Below are 17,201 nucleotides of genomic sequence, written 5' to 3' on the forward strand. Positions count from 1 at the left end.
AAATATCAAATAAAGAGAATACAAAGTATGCAATGTCTTACATTTCCAGCAAGCACCAATATTTAAGAACCAGCAATATGTATAATAAAAACTACAATATATAATAGTAGGTATGTACATATGTATTTACATATTATACATTTAGTGTAAAACTATAAACTAATTGTATAAAAATATATATTGTTATATCAATATTAACTTGTAGAGAGTAACTTTAATATTTATATATTTATTTAACGACATTGTTATAACTGCGCGTCACTGGTTCGGGTTTCTCGTTTCACATCGGAAATAGTATGGGATCGCCCATTCTATCAATCGTTAAATCAGAAAAATAAAATAAAAAAGGGAAAGTAAAAAGGAAACGCTCCCGGCCGAAATTGTCGGATTAGAATGTGCTCGCAGCGAAATGGGGAAATGTATTAGAATTGCAAAGTTATCCCGAAAAATATAGCATTAGTGCAAAACCCACTCCCCTCGCATACATATGTATGTACATATATACATATGTACGTACATACATACATGCACGAACGAACGTGGGCAAAATTATTGTGAAGAAATTATGATAAGGTACATACATATATCAAACGAGAATTTTGACGATTAAAATACTTCAAATTAATGCACATTTAAGTAACTACTTATGTGCGTTGAATTTCGCATTACATAATTTTAAATTCGGTCGGGTCGGGGCTTTTCGCAGCACGTCGAATTTGGCCAATTAGAAAGTTTTAAGTGGCCGCCGGCCGTTCCATATTCGACCCGAAAGGGGAGGGATTTAGGACGGGGAAGTGTCCTTAAGGTTTAGAGGGAGTGGGCGGTGTGGGTGGGAGGAAAGGGGTGGCACCGGTCCGAAGAGGGGGAGTCGGCCCTGGGACTATTGGAAATTCGAATTCTGTCGATCCGACTTAGGGGTTGGAAAGTATATCCAACAATGTATACATGCGATACCTTTCCGTGAATCAGGAGCTCGAAACAATTTTATAATAAAATATGTTTAGTATTTTTTTATTTTATTAAAATAAGTATTCACTGTTGATCAGCAAATATATCTTTAAGATAATATATTCAGCGGGTAATTCGCATCGTTGCTAAAAAACTGATTCACCAATGTATGTACATATATGTCCATATGTACATTGTACATATGTACGTATATGCATTTCTAGAGAAAGAGTCGCATAATAATTATTATGTACACCCTCGTAAATCAAGCGGCAGACATGAGAGGTAAATGCCATACGGTTGACTAACACCAGTTGTAATATAAATAATTAAATCAGTTTTCTTAAAATATATTGCATGATTTATAATTTTTGGAGCCGGATTCCTTTTTCAGTTCCGGATCCCGATTCTTTAACGAATTCCGAAGTAGATCACAAAAAGCTATGAGAGTATTTTTTCCTATGTTTTATCTTCGAATATTGTCAAGCTGACTAAATTTCTATAGTAAAAATTCAACAGTCTATATAAGTATGTAATCGAATTTACTGAAAATGATTTTAAAATATCATATACGTAATTTAGAAGTGAATTATGAAATTCGCAATTCGGCGACCGGGTTTTGCGCGTCTGCTCCTGGATTTGGCCAGGGCCGTATCGTGGATATGCCGATGGATGATATGCGTGTAGAGAGAGGTGGCCAGGCCACGTGTATAAGAATGGGCGACCGGTCGAGGTGGATGGAGCTATATTTCTCGTCCTGAATACTGGATGAGATGGCGAGAGGTCGGCCCAACGGAAAAGCCCTCGGCAAACATTATACAAAGCCCTTCTTAGTATAAGCAAATCATGCTAGCACTCCACTATTTAACCTACCTATGTAAAAATATTATACACTCAGCTTAATAAATACACCTACATAAGTACATACATATGTATGTACATACTAGGTGTATATTTTAACTTTGGATCGATATGTGAATGGTGTCGAAGTTGAATTTGGAACAAAAGTATTACGAATCTTGATACATATTTTACATACATACATATATTATACCCCCCTACAATGATATGTTTTATGTGGAGTGCGGCAGAAAAACAGATTATTTGTTATTCTTTTTTGAACAAATATAAATACGAAATTTAAAATTACGACTAATAATATTTTAGTATTTGTAAATTTAAAGTCTTCAATTTAGTTGCAGGAAATTTTCAAACGTTAATATTATACATACATTTTTGTAACGCACTACTCTGATTTTCCAAGCATATTACTTTGAGTCTCACAACTATGTAGTTTTAAGACTCAATGAAACTCTTCAAAATTTTTTAAATAATCATAATTAGTGAAAGACGAAAATTCTTATGTATGTATGTATATATGTATATGTATATATGTATATACATACGTACTACATTTTGTTGAATCTACCATATGGAAAACAAAGTCAAAGATATAAACAACAATTAATGAATCTTAAACATCATCAACATTACAACATCACCATTTACAGTCATTCGCCAACAACTGCTGAATGCAGGGCTCGTCAACACCCTTCCATTCGTCTCCATTTTGGGCACTCTCATCCATCTTATCCCACACATTTTTTTCAGATCATCCACCCATCTCTCCTGTGGCCTTCCTTTCGCCCTTTTACATTCTCTCGGATACCATTTGGGCACTTTTCTCCATCTCTCGTCTGTTCTTCTAGCCACGAAACCCGCTTGTTTCCATTTCAATCTCTTTAATCTCTCCATTATGGTGTCACGACAACTGGCTCACTGACCTTTCACTCAACGGCGCTACGCGCACGAAATTTCACTCACGTGACAACTGGCTCACGGGCATTACCGAAAGTACCGATACTGGTGGTATCAGTATTTGACCGAAAACAAGCCTTTGTAACTAACGGTACTACAAACTAAATAAATGCTTTTGAAAATCCGCAGATTTGTCAAAATAACTGTTGTGAGCCAGTTGTCGCGTGAGTGAAATTTCGTGCGCGTAACGCCGTTGAGTGAACGGTTCGTGAGCCAGTTGTCGCGGAACCCTCCATTATATATCAACTACCCTTGCTATACTTCTCTCCCACGTATTCCATTTTCTATCCCTCCTTGTTATGTCTCGCATACAGCGTTCCATGCTTCTATGAGTACATTGTAATGTACAGCATCTTAACGTTCAATGCCCAAGTTTCACCATTTCACATTCTCTCGGGTACTTTTTGAGCACTTCTTTTATCCATCTCTCGTCCGATCTTTTGGCTATCCGACCCGCCCATTGCCACTTCAGTCTAAGAACATCACTAACAAGCTTTCCAATTTATTTATATCATCAATAATGTGTATGTATGTATACTATTGTAAAATTTTCAATTGATTACACTTTTACTAAAATGTTTCAACAATAAAAACAGATTTCATACAACACCAATGCTAGTCGTAAAAATTTATACGACTTTCAGAGACTTTGTGATCGAATGAAAAACGTCCTGAAATTGAAATTATTGTCCCTAAATAATAAATGCTGAAATTACTGAAATAAAAATGTATATGAGAAAGTGTGTATGCTTGTACAATTGTACATCATATAATGTTTCTATGAGATAGTGTGAAAAAGTAATTGTTATAATTTATAAACAAAGATCAGCGTTAGATGTTTGCTTTTCGCAAAAAAAAATGTTTCACTGCTGTCAATTTTTTAGAAAAACCATACGTTTTTGCTATCTTGTTTAGGAATGTTTTCAACAATTCGTTGAAAACATTCCGTCCAACGCCGATCTTTGGTTATAACTAGTCACCGGACCCAGAAGGTGCCGCGTATTGTTCAAAGGTTGTAAATGCATTGTTAAAGGTTTGCCGAACCTTTTTTACAAAGGATTTACAACAATGGAACAATGGATAGCACTGTGACTATCCTACCTCTAGTTATAACTATACTTTATCTCTCGTTATCTATGTATTTACCAGGAAAGAGAGTTGATAACTATTGTCCTACAAATCTATAGAGTAAAAAAAAAGCTTGACTATAAAAATTGACAATGTTGAATATTTTGTTCAAATATAAACTGACCACCTATCCTTAGTTATAACTGTTCAACTATGTAACCTGTGAAGTTAAGTAGGTGCGGTGAACAGGCACATCTAATAGCCAGCTGTCATCACGCCGATCTGACAGCCACTCGTTAGTGATTAAATTTTATATCAGAGGTATTTGCTTTCTTTAATTTGAGTTAATCTTCGTATGGAAGAGTAGAAGTGGTTCAAAATTAACTCACAAATACTACATAAAGAAGTGAGTGAAACTAATATAAAGCTTGTAAAAAAATAAGATACGCATTTTTAATAAACATTAAAAAATACATATTGGTTTCATATGTGTACAGTCACCGACGTTTATACCACACTTACATATGTACGGGTATATATGAAGAATTTCAAGAATTCAAGTATGTATATAATATATGGGAATTTCGCCAGTGGCGAACATGAGTTGAGAGAGTCCGCTTCGAAAGCATGTAAAATTGATGGAATACGAAATGAGGGCCGAGGTCCTCTCGAGGTGCGGCGTTTGATATTATGGCATCCATCAGGACGCCCTCATCTCACCCGGAATAACTCAATGCGGGGAGAGAAAGGGGATGAGTGGGTGGGTGGGTGGGTAGTGTTTTTGGTATGCATTTATTCGGGGCCGAAGCGGAAGGGTCACGTATTTTTTATAGAGGATCATACGCTTTATCCGATACATTTTCAATATCGATACAATATCGGAGAGTGTGGCCTGGCTACCGCTAGCTTTAGGTACTCACATTGCCTCAATCCCGCATACATTATTATATTAACTTATATTGAATTGTGAATAAAGGCCGAGCAGTTCAGGTTGGACTTTCAGCGATGTGTATATGTATAATGCAGATTGGATTTATAGAATTTTCTCGACGTATAATACAAATGGACATGTATAGGTATTTGTGTGTTTTTATACGCTACTATAAGCACACTTTTGTGGACTTGATTGATTTATTTTTAAATATCACTCACCCCGAGCTGATCATCGAACTCGATTGTTGCCGGTGCCTCTTTTTATTATTTCATTTCTGAAGGGACGTTAACACAAACTTGATCAAAGAACTGCCCAATATGGCGGCGTTGAAGAAAATTTCAAAAACAAAAGAACAAATAAAATAATATTCCACATCTGCGCATGCGCAGTGGTTGTTATTTCACGTGTTGTATGTTGTATGTTGTATGTAGTAGCTTATCGGGTTAATATTTATTTATTTAAAGTTTGGACCATTGTAGCATTACAGGTTTAATTCCTAATGCGCCACAATGGTTAAAAATATAACAGAAAAGAAAATAAACAAAATAATAACTAAAGAAATTAGACATGACAAAAATAAAACATATTTAGGTCAAATAATGGACATGTCTGGTAGTAAAGATGAAGTGCATTTGGACGGATGAATGCTGTTTTTAAATCAAAAATGCCACTCTGCCTGAAGAAAAGGATCTTTGATCAATGCGTTTTGCCAGTGATGACGTATGGATGTGAAACTTGGACACTGAACGCCAAGATGCTAAATAAAATCCAATACACTCAAAGAAGTATGGAACGCTGTATGCTTGGCATAACGAGGAAAGATAGAAAGCGGAACACGTGGGTGAGAAGTATGACAAGGGTAGTGGACATAGTGGATAGAGTGAAGAGATTAAAATGGCAATGGGCGGGTCACGTAGCTAGGAGGATGGACGAAAGGTGGACAAAAGAAGTGCTTGAATGGTACCCGAGAGAAGGCAAAAGAGTAAAAGGAAGACCGCAAGGAAGATGGGTGAACGAAATTAGGAAAATGTGCGGAATGAGATGGATGAGTGTTGTGCAAAATAGAGACGAGTGGAAGCGTGTTGGAGAGGCCTTCATCCAGCAGTGGGTGGCGAATGGCTGTAAATGATGATTATGGTGACATACATATATACACAATCAACACATTTAACACAATCATAAAAATAATAAGTTATATAATAGCGGATAATAATAATAATAATTACAAATTATAAAAAACAACAAAAAAGGGAATGTCTTATAAAATAAAAAGAGAAAGAAAAATAAATATAAACATATGTACATACATATATACACAGAAAAAAATACATTTATACAGAATCATAAAAAACAATAGCAATTAACGTAAAAATATCAAATATAAAATATAACATAAGGAATGTCTTGCACCTACAGCCAGTTCCAATAAATAAGAACCAACTGCAAACACAAAACATCTCTGTGAGGCCCAAATGGATATAATATCGCTATTCTGTCTGTCTGTCTGTGTAAGATAACGCTCGCTGTACTATAATAGTCGTTTCGATTCGACATACATATGTACCGCACTGCTAAACAACTGCCAACAAAACGTATACGAAATAATAACAAAAGAAAAAACTTATATATATATACATATATATATACTGTTTGCTACCAATGTTTTCTCTAGGCAAATACAAAGACGGCGCTAAGTCTCTGAGCGTTTACCGCAATCTATTGAAAATTTATTTAATTAATCAATTTTTCTCTCGGTGTTTTATATTGTTTATATGTAAGTAGGTAGGTATTTTTTTACTATTTTTCTCATATTTAGCAATTAAATATAAATATTAAATTAAATATATTCATCTGGTCCTGTTCAGAACTAAACGTTTTGGTTTTCTGTCTGTTTTTCTGGTTAATTTTTATTTTAATTAAAATTTTCAACACTATATTTTTCACACAATATTCATCACAAGGTAAAATTTTTCACTACTCGCATGTACATTTTTTTCCTCAAGGATGTTGAGTATTGGTTGATCATCGAAATATTGATGTCCTAGATGTGGAATTGGAAGGGGGGGGGGGGGATATAGAAAGTGATTTTTTTATCGTTTACTTTCTATAACATTTTGTTTTGAGTTTGCAAATAAGGAATACGCTACTAGAATTTACTATTAGTTTTTTTTTCAGATAATACGTTAAAACGTTTAATCATTTTTTAAACGGTTTAAATTTTCGATTATAAAATATGCATATAAAGTTTACATTTAAAAACAATAATTGAAAATTTTACAAGTTTCGACATTGTAATACAGACGAGATGTAAAGATGGAGCAGAGCGGTTGTAAAACGATGGCGTGCCTTCACACACTCCCACCACCCAAATCCACCCCATTCCAATTCCTCCTTGAAGTCGTCGTCAACACCGGACATAACGTGTCGCTCTCGTCGCGCACTTATTCCGAAAAAGATTTCGAGGATGGGGTGGGATTCTGGGGTGGGAGGGATGCGGAGGCAAAGCCTACCGGTTTAGTAGAGAGGGGTGAGTGGGGTATACCCCCTTCATAAAAATGGACGACACCTGCTCCAATGGGGCGGCGAGCCGGCGCACATAAATATCATTCGGGGTTATGTCAAGAATGGGCATAAAATAAAAATAAAATTCGCATTATGCCGTGTTGTCGGTGGGGACGAACCTGTCACACATCAACCTAACGCGTCTGCCTAACGGCCGCATTATACATTTTACATCGTTTACTACATCAACATCTAGCCGTTCCACCGGCAAAATGTAAAAAATATGTTTAGAAGTGGGTAGTTTGGTTTTGCCTAAGTGCCTTTTCGCGCTCAAAGTCGTAGCCAGGCGGATGCATGTGAAATTGCGGCTTTCAAAGTGTAGCAGTTTCGCTCAAAGGACTAAATGCATGCATGTAAGCTACATATGAGATATGATGGCTAATAAAAAACTGATAAAATTCAATGAGTTCATAGAAGGCATAATTTTTATTTAGGCAGAAGATCATTATTAGAATCCAATGCAATGATTTTTTACAGCTTTGAATTATAATGGTTCATATGCCAAATATTTTAAGTTGGACAGATTTTTGCTGAATTAGAATATACATATAGTGAACCTACAATGAAAATTATATTATACGTCAATCAAAAATAGTTGTATAATATTATTCTACATATACATATGTATATATGCACTTGTACCAGTTATTATGAGCAAAGATCGGCGGCCAGGATTCTTTTCAGCACAAAAAATGGTTCACTAATGTCAATTATTATTGTCAACCTTTTTTGTTTGTTATCTTACTTTGTAGGACAATAGTAATTGACAATAATGAACCATTTTTTGTGCTGAAAATTATCCTCACCGCCTATCTCTGATTATGAGTGGTATGTGAAATTTTTATAAAAATTAAATTTAACTTCTTCCATTAATAAGACAAAATTTTGAATGCCATTTTTTTGCTGCCTAATTGATGAGAGGTTATATAATATGATAGAAATTACTTTTTAGAATATTTAAGCTTTAGAATTATTTAATTTTTCTCGAATTGCTCATTCCACTTTCGGCATATGTACTTACATACATAAGTCATTCAGCAAGTCGGAGTGAAAAATTTTAATTATGGATTTCTCACGATGGACCTAATGGAAAACTCGCATCGTATCGAGAAAACGGTAAGTAAAAAAATTCATCACTTTGAGATAATGTCATGTAAATTTATCTCGACAAAAATTTCTCTCATATATTTTTTTAGAATATTTTCGCATATTTTATTTACCTTTTCCAATAAGCTTAGTTTAATCGAGTTGATTATGGTCAGTTTTGACTGATTAACGAAAATTCAAAGTCGCTGTTTTGCCAGATACTTCCTTACAAAGCACGCCACGTTCACAGCGGTGATTTGCACGGCAGAAGAGATTTTTTCAGAAAATCTTTTTTTCATGTTCCTGTCATAATTTTAAAAATAAAGGTTGCTGAAAGATATCTATTTGTATCCCTTTCCCCGCAGATGACCGCTATATACGTCATGCTTAAAATGCCTGTAGCGTGGTTAGCGTGATTCACTGTGTAAACAAAATACTTAGAGCATGATTCACTATTTAAAAAAATACTTCAGGTGTCAATTAACATATTTGGTCACTTGAATAAATCGATTTACAAGGTCGAAAACTCGATTAAAGTACCGCGAAAATTAACGCGGTAATTAACATGTTGAAAATTAACACACACGAAATGTTATGCTGTTTTGATGTTAAAACATGCGATGCGATGCAAACGATCAAAAAGCGCCAGACAGACTGAACCACAGATTAACGACACGTGTACCTTATGCGTGCGCACTGCTCGCACTTACACTAAGCGAAATCTACCCGAACTCCCGACATACCTACTCTGTATACGTTCTGTGCTTCTAATACTTTAGTTCCGAATTTTTCCTTATTAAATTATTAAAAACTCGCCAGAAAGATCCGACTCAATTTTAATAATTGCATTTGTGCACATCGAAAGGTTACTCGTCATCTGATGTGCAAATTTTCATTCGTGAGGTTGAGAATTGCGTTTAAAGCAGCCATCCAGTTAATCTGTGGTTCAATCTGTCTGGCGCTTTTCGATCGTTTGCACCAAACCCTAAAACATGACATTTTGGGTCAAAACATGTCATTTTAATAATTTGCAACTCATTTTCAGATGATCTATAATATTATCTATCTAAGTAGCAGAAATATAAATGAACAGTGTGAAAATATATAAAATAAGGAGAAAGTACAATCGCCCGGGGCGACATCGACGCCTCTCTAGCGCCTCATTTTCAGGACGCAAGACCGATCGCAAAGCGACCCTACCCCCACCCACCTCAAACCCTACGAGAACAAGAAGGGAAGAAGAAAAAAAGCACCCGTCCTAAAGAATATCTATCACCTTCCCCTCCAGAATACATAAAAAAATAACAGCGGCAGCGCATCCCCAAGGCGAGAGAGCACTCTTAGCATATAAGCTCGAGGAGGGGTTGGGGGTTGGTTTCAGGGAGTTTGGGGAGGTCTGAAGGGGTGGGCTTATCGAAAACGGCTTAGCGTTCAGGCCGGCGCCCGCGATGCAAACTCCCAGAAGCGACATTTTTTATCCCCAAGTTTTGTGTCGCGGGGGCACAATGGACACGTCCTGCGGGATGAAAACAAAGTCCTTGCGCCTTCGCCACTCTTCCGTCTCCCCCATCCCCGGTTTGATATTTATCGCTTTTCTTCGTGAAAACAGACGAAAGGACCGCGGAAAAAAGTGAAATCGCCAATTTATAAAAAAAAAACATACGAACGGTTTGTATATTTCCATCCTCGTATTATTCGCGTGATAAAGAATTCCAAGCCCCCAAAAAATTTCGCAGTTCTCAAACAAAATAAATTTCACATGTCCAAATCATTACCGTGTTTTAAAGAGTTGAGTGTATATTCGAAATTATCTCGTTCTCCATTCATCTTCTTTTGAAGTTGTTCGCGTTTTAGGGTCGTCTCTCGCGAATGTGAGGGCGATATCGTTCGAAAAAAATAGAAGTAGATAGTAACGTTCGGTAAAATGTCGTCCACCCTTGAGGCTTTATTGTCAGGCGAATATATGAGTTTCGCATAAAGTGAAGTAATAAATTATATTAGGGTAAGAGACGCCGTATTAAAATAAAGACGCATTTTAGTATAACGTTCGACCCTCTTGACCCCATCAAAGCTATGAGTAAGCTCTCACTGATAAAGCTTTTCCCCCTCTACTGTATGTATGTACATATGTATTTATGTATTATTATATATTGTATTGTATATAAATATACCGAATTAAATATGTGCCCGCTTTGTATGTTTTCATTTTTTTCTTGATTAATTAAATAAAAATTGGTTGTGAAAATTCTAAAATTTATTTTATGTACATGGTTACAAACAATTGTATTTATTTTATGTATTGGTTTTAAAAATGTGCTCGCCATCATTAATATACATAATATGTACATATATCATGTGAACTAATGATGTACATATGTACAAGTATCATAATTCAAAACGAGATGAAACAGTTTCATGTTAAAACACAAATCTAATACATAATTTCGAAAGAGATTTTGTATGTATGTATGTTTTGGTTCGTAGAATCCGTGACGTTAAATTTAATTTAAAAAAAATAATATTCAAATAAATTTAAATAAAATAAAACTATTCAAATAAATTTAATAAAATGTTTACTATTAGAAAGCGGTTTATATTACAAATACCGAGCGAAGCCAGGTAAAACCACCAGTTTAATATATAAGTCATATTTTGTGTATGTAGGTGCATATTTTTAATTAATGTTCATTCGTTCTTCAATTCAATAATTTGTTATTAAATTTTGTAAAATATATATTTCTATATTTGTGTGAATGTGAAATGCTATGAATATTCAATCAAAGCAACATAAGATATGGAAAGATCAAATGATAAATTAGAACTCACCATATTAGCTGATGCTACCAAGGAAATCCTTTTATTATATCCAATTTGAAATTATTACAAACACATATTCCATAAAAGTAACACAAAATAATCTTCTTATATATTTTTTAAAGATAACTACACTCATCACAAAACATTGTTATAATTTAAAAAAAATACTTATTTTCACAAAATAAGTAATTTTTGTCAATTGTTTGCACTTGTAAAAGCCTTATTAGCGCTTTCGAATTCTATTTCTTCATCACAAAATGTTTTAAAATCTTATAATGGAGTTGTTCCACCACAAACTTCTCCGCAGACTGTCTGCGGTGAACTGAACAGCGGTGCGGTGCCGAGCTCGGAGATACACCCCCAACGTCTATCTTGCTCCGATGTATACAAATGCAAAGCCAGCTCTAACCCTATCGTTTTTTTACACTTACACATTCAAACATGTTAAATTCAAAGGGGTTAGATGTTTTTTATCCCTCGGCGAAGGGTAGCGAGCCATCGGCATTAAAAAACTCTTTGCATTGGCTCCGTTTCACTAGCTATCTTGAAAACATCAATATTTTTATTCTCTTGTCTTATTTGTTAGTTATAGTTTGATTTAAATATATAAAAAAAAACATCAATAGCCAATAAAAAATGAACCTTTTCTAATTTAAAATGTTTTACTATTCACGGTATCCCATACTATTTATATAAATGTGCCCCTACCTCATAGGCAGTTGCACCAAATAAAGGGGTAAAAGTATGTCCCCTCCATTGCATTTCAATAACCCTTTTATATAAAAAATCAACCCCTTTCATTTTTTATGAATTGTTTGTGCAAGCTGCTAAAGGGCTGATTTTGCCAGTATGCATTTTATGCATATACTTTTTTTAATTCACTAGTAATACACTTCTGTAGTTATTGAAATTCTAAAAGATGTAATGCTATTGAAGAATACAATATGTAGATAATATAAAATACTTTGTAAGAATATGTTGAAAAATAAAAATAAAATATATATATAATAAAAATAGATTTTTGACCTAATTGTTTTTTTATAGCAATCTTTATACTTTAAGCAACTTTTTTAACTTAAAATAAATATATTCAACTCACCATTGATATATTGAAAATATAAAACTTGAAAAAAAACTACAAATGACAGTTGTTTTCAAAAAATATATAATACTGATAGACTTTTATTTATTTTTGTTGTATTTTGATAGTATTTTTCATCCAATATATGACTAAACAATTATTTTTATATTTATAATACGAACTATCAATTGGCCAAAAAATGTAGTCTTATTGCCAAATCGTACGCCCTGTCAGTTGACAGTCCATTCCGGTTTACCCTGACTTGTAAATACAGCTTTTCTGTATTAAGAACCCTAACAAAATGACTTTATATCATTTTGGAAACTGCTTAGCGTTAGTATATGTCCCATATTGGATGGCATATAAATATTCAGGCTTGTAAGTATTACACATTTCATAGGTTATGTTCACCTTACAAATTGGATTAGACAGATAACCTTTGCGATCATTCTGTAATTACTCATTATTAATCGAGTACTATGATCACACTGTACTGAAATTATTTATTTATTATGTACACTTCAGATCAGAATACGGTGCATTCTGGAAATGCATCCAAGCTGGAGGAGTATATGTATTCACCCAATTATGTAAAATGTTGGTTTTAGCAACATTTTTCCCCGACACCGATGGAGAAAATGTTAGCAGTGGAGTTGATTTCCTTGGAGTGAGTAAATAAATTTAAATTAATGTATATTAATTCTCATACATTTATTTACTTTTGAATATCTTTTTAGGAATTTTTAAAGTCAACTGTTGATGTCGCCGACCTAGTGGGAATGTACATAGTTCTAGCTCGTATTCCTGGCAAAGGTCACTCCAAGGTCCTCACCGCAGGAATCGGTTGGGCTAGCGCCGAAGTCATTTTGACTAGAGCGCTGTTACTTTGGTTCGGAGCAAGAGGGGCCGAATTCGACTGGAAGTACATCCAAAAATGTCTTGAATCCAACATATTACTGGTGCAGCACATCACGACCGTTACTCTAGTCTGGTTGTGGGGTAGGCACGACCTGAATAGGAATTTAGTTCCCATCGTAATGGCTCTACTGATCATAACACCGTACAAAGGTCTCATTTTGGAGACGCTGATAGCCGTTTTGGTGACTGGACCTTGGGTCGGACTAATGATCAAATCAGTTGTGACTTTCGTCATAGCGACTGTAACTTTATATGTTTACACAGGCTTGGCGCAAGCCCTGGGAATATTTTAATTTAGATGAATAATTTATTATATAGATTTTCACTTGCGGCTAGTAATTGAGAGTATTTTTTTTAATATATTATAATAACTTTGTTACTTCCATTAAGTATTTATTAAAATTTGTATTGGTTGTTGTATATTTCCTGCATCCTTGTTTGATACCAATGTATTATGTATTCCTATATTTGACTGTAAATTTAATATGCATAAAAGGTTAGCATTCAAACTTATTGTCAAGAAGCTACCTTTTACGGAGACATGTAAAAAAAAAAAGTTTTATATGTAGTTGATTAAATTTGTGAATAAATACTTATTCTTTATCAAAAGTGAAAATGGGTTTCAATTTTACATTTTTATTATCTTTAATTAGTTTTATTCAAATATATGTATTTCTTATTTTATATTTTACAGAAATATAAAATAAGAAATACATATACATATTTAAAATAATGACAACATTTTCTTTAAATCTGTTTTTTATACGTATGTAAATAAGTAAATCTGCTGGTCCTGAAAACACCTTCAATTTGTATTAAGCAATGTGTCAATATGTTAGCTTATCCTCTATTTTCTCTCTAATCAATCACTTTCTACAGGTATATTTCCCAATTCATGGAAGTCCGGCTATTTAATGCCTCTTCATGAAAATGGCGATAAACATATTGTAATTAATTATAGAGCCATCGGTCTATTATTAACTATACCAAAACTATTTGAAAGCTAAGGTTTAAATGAATTTATTCCCTTTATTCGTCAGCTGAGCTAAGCGCCGAAGCTTAGACGAATCTCCACTGATGTTAACGATGTCAAGTATCTAGGTACAGGCGGAGGACCATCTTTTCTCAACTCGTGCGCATGAAAGAGATGGGTATATTGTTTTTTTTTAAATAAATATTGACCATCAAACGCCTCTGAATATGGAGAAGAAGATCTTAAAATGTGTTGCAGTCTGTAAAACCTTTCCAAATTGTCGCAGAACATTGTTTGGGGAAACCCTGTGTCTAGATAATCGAGTTTTTTTATGTTTTTCTCAGAAACTCTGGTTTGTTGAACTGAAATTTCATACCCCTACACTGTGTGCTCTTCACGAAAAAATTTAAGTATATTTCTTTTATCAATGTGATAAAAATAATAATAAAAACACTAAAGTTAATAAACCGGAAGTGGGATTTTTTCCTCTTAGAAAAGTCAAAAATGTTGTAAAACACGATTATTTCCACACCCCTGAACGTATCAAGCTCAAAATTTATATTTGTATTCTTTATGTATTAACTTAGAGCTGATAAGGTTTTGGTCATTTCCTTGACTACACAATGGCGCTTCAAACTTTCGCGTCGGTAAAATCGTTATTACCAATATTATTATTAAGAGGTTTTTTTTACAGTAATCTTCCCGGACATACATACAACAAATCCTGAAAGTTCCATCGTAATCGATTGAGTGGTTTAGGAGCCTATACGAGACAGACAGACAAACAGCCATTCATTTTTTACTAACCTCTTATACGTTTCACATGCTTTTCGTTTAGTGGTCATTTTTTATATCTCTTATCTCTTATTTTTATATATACAGATAAAAAACATATTTTTTAATTAGCCTTTTGATTTTCATATAAATTATTTGAACCACCTTTATTAGGATACATATTTTTTAAGTAACGAAAAAAGCGGGCGGGGGGAGGGGTCGTAAAAAATTAAACACCGCCCTGCTACATCACTACATCACTGCATAATTTCATATATTTGAGATAAACTGCGAATGTAGATCCGTAGACGGTGATACTAAAATATTTTTCAAAGATTATAACGCATTTCTTTCTTTTCATAGTCATTACAGTCATCGTTAATAAGGGAAGATCAGTCCAGTTTCTCTCAATTACAATAGTTGAATCACTATCGTTCTCCTCTCGAATTTCAACGTCACTATTAGGGTTTCTGATTTCCCGGACTTTTTCAATTCCCAGGACATGGGACGGAGCCCGGGATTCCGGGACACATGTAAAAAAACATTTTTTTTTCAATTTAATAAATTTTTTATTAATAAAAAAATATTTATTTATTTAAAAAACAATACATAATATATCTATTAACTCGAAAAAATGTAATTATAAAAGTAAACTTATTTAAAGTAGCTTCTTAAAATACTAAAATATTTAAATGAGAATCCGAAAGTCTAATTCTAGATTTGGTACAAAAATTTCCAGCAATGGAAAAAACTCTTTCAGTTTCGGTCGAAGTTGGTTTTATTGTTAAAAGGGACCAAAACAATATTTTTAAATTATCGGTTTTTTCTCCTGTCAGCATGTATATTTTAATTACTTTATTAAAGTCGAGGTTATTTTTATTTGCGTTATTTTGTATATTCGTCTTTGATAACTCCTTATTTAATTCTTCAATCATCGTCAAACACACAATTGTTTCATCTTCATCCAAATCTAAAAAAGTTTCTTCCATTGTGGAATCATCAATATAGGAAGGATATACTCGCTTCATAATAGATTCACCGTAGGATATACATTCGCTTTTATTACAACATTTAAAGAATGTTTGGTTCGGTATTGTAGGAATCCTATTTCACCAACAATCAGAAAATAACATATTAAAACAAATAATAATAAACAAAACAGGGAATGTGTCCCGGGTCAGCCCGGGTCAGAAACCCTAATCACTATGATAGTAAATTGAAAATAAAATTATACAAATACATGCAACAAATGAAATAATAAGTGATTTACTATACAGTTTACTGTGGCGCAATGTATCCAGTGCCGAACATGAGTTCCAAAGCATGTAAAATTGATGGAATACGAAATGAGGGCCGAGGTCCTCTCGAGGAGCGGCGTTTGATATTATGGCATCCATCAGGACGCCCTCATCTCACCCGGAATAACTCAATGCGGGATTAGTGGGTGGATGGTTGGGTAGATTTTTTGGTATGCATATATTCGGGGCCGAAGCGGAAGGGTCACGTATTTTTTATAGAGGATCATAAGATTCATCCGATACATTTTCAATATCAATACAATATCAGAGTGTGGCCTGGCTACCGCTAGCTTTAGGTACCCACATTGCTTCAAACCCACATACATTATTATATTAACTTATATGGAACTGTGAATAAAGGCCGAGCAGTGGGGTCTTGACTTTCAGTGATTTGTTTATGTATAATGTATATTGGCTTTATCGAATTTTCTCGACGTATAATACAAATGGACATGTATAGGTATTTGCGTTTTTTTTATGATACTATTGGCACACTTTTGTGCACTTGATGGAATTTTTTAAATATCACTCGCCCCGAGCTAATCATCGAACTCCGTTGTTGTCGCTGCCTCTTCTTATTTTTTGAAATCTTATAAAGGATCTCTCCACAACAAACTTCTCTGCTGACTGATGAATAATTTATTATATAGGTTTTCATTTGCGACTGGCAATCGAGTTTTTATTTATATTATAATAAATTTGTATTATGTAGTTGTTGTATATTTCGTGCATCCTTGTTTGATACCAATGTATTATGTATTTTGTTATTTTACTGTAAATTTAATATGCATATAAGATTTGCATTCAAACTTATTGTCAAGAATCTACCTTTTATGGAAACATATAAAAAAAATACGTTTTATATGTAGTCGATTAAATTTGTGAATAAATAAATACTTATTCTTTATTAAAAGTGAAAACGGG

General features: G+C 34.0%; 1 protein-coding gene across 2 annotated transcripts; it reads left to right on the plus strand.

The window, feature by feature from the left end:
• Nucleotides 1-12,515: 12,515 nt before the first annotated feature.
• Nucleotides 12,516-17,193, plus strand: LOC143911688 (BOS complex subunit TMEM147). Of its 2 annotated transcripts, XR_013260586.1 has the most exons (4): nt 12,518-12,692; nt 12,840-12,981; nt 13,052-13,800; nt 17,147-17,193. XR_013260586.1 is itself a non-coding variant. In XM_077430685.1 (3 exons), the coding sequence occupies exons 1-3, from the start codon at nt 12,616-12,618 to the stop codon at nt 13,523-13,525; spliced, it is 693 nt and encodes a 230-aa protein (XP_077286811.1). In that variant the 5' UTR covers nt 12,516-12,615; the 3' UTR covers nt 13,526-13,845. The 2 variants fall into 2 exon arrangements, 1 of the variants encoding a protein (XP_077286811.1); XM_077430685.1 differs by lacking the exon at nt 17,147-17,193 and having other exon boundaries at nt 12,516-12,692; nt 13,052-13,845.
• Nucleotides 17,194-17,201: the final 8 nt, after the last annotated feature.

Source organism: Arctopsyche grandis, chromosome 5 (assembly GCF_051622035.1).
Source record: "Arctopsyche grandis isolate Sample6627 chromosome 5, ASM5162203v2, whole genome shotgun sequence".
In the NCBI taxonomy this organism is placed as follows: domain Eukaryota; kingdom Metazoa; phylum Arthropoda; class Insecta; order Trichoptera; family Hydropsychidae; genus Arctopsyche; species Arctopsyche grandis.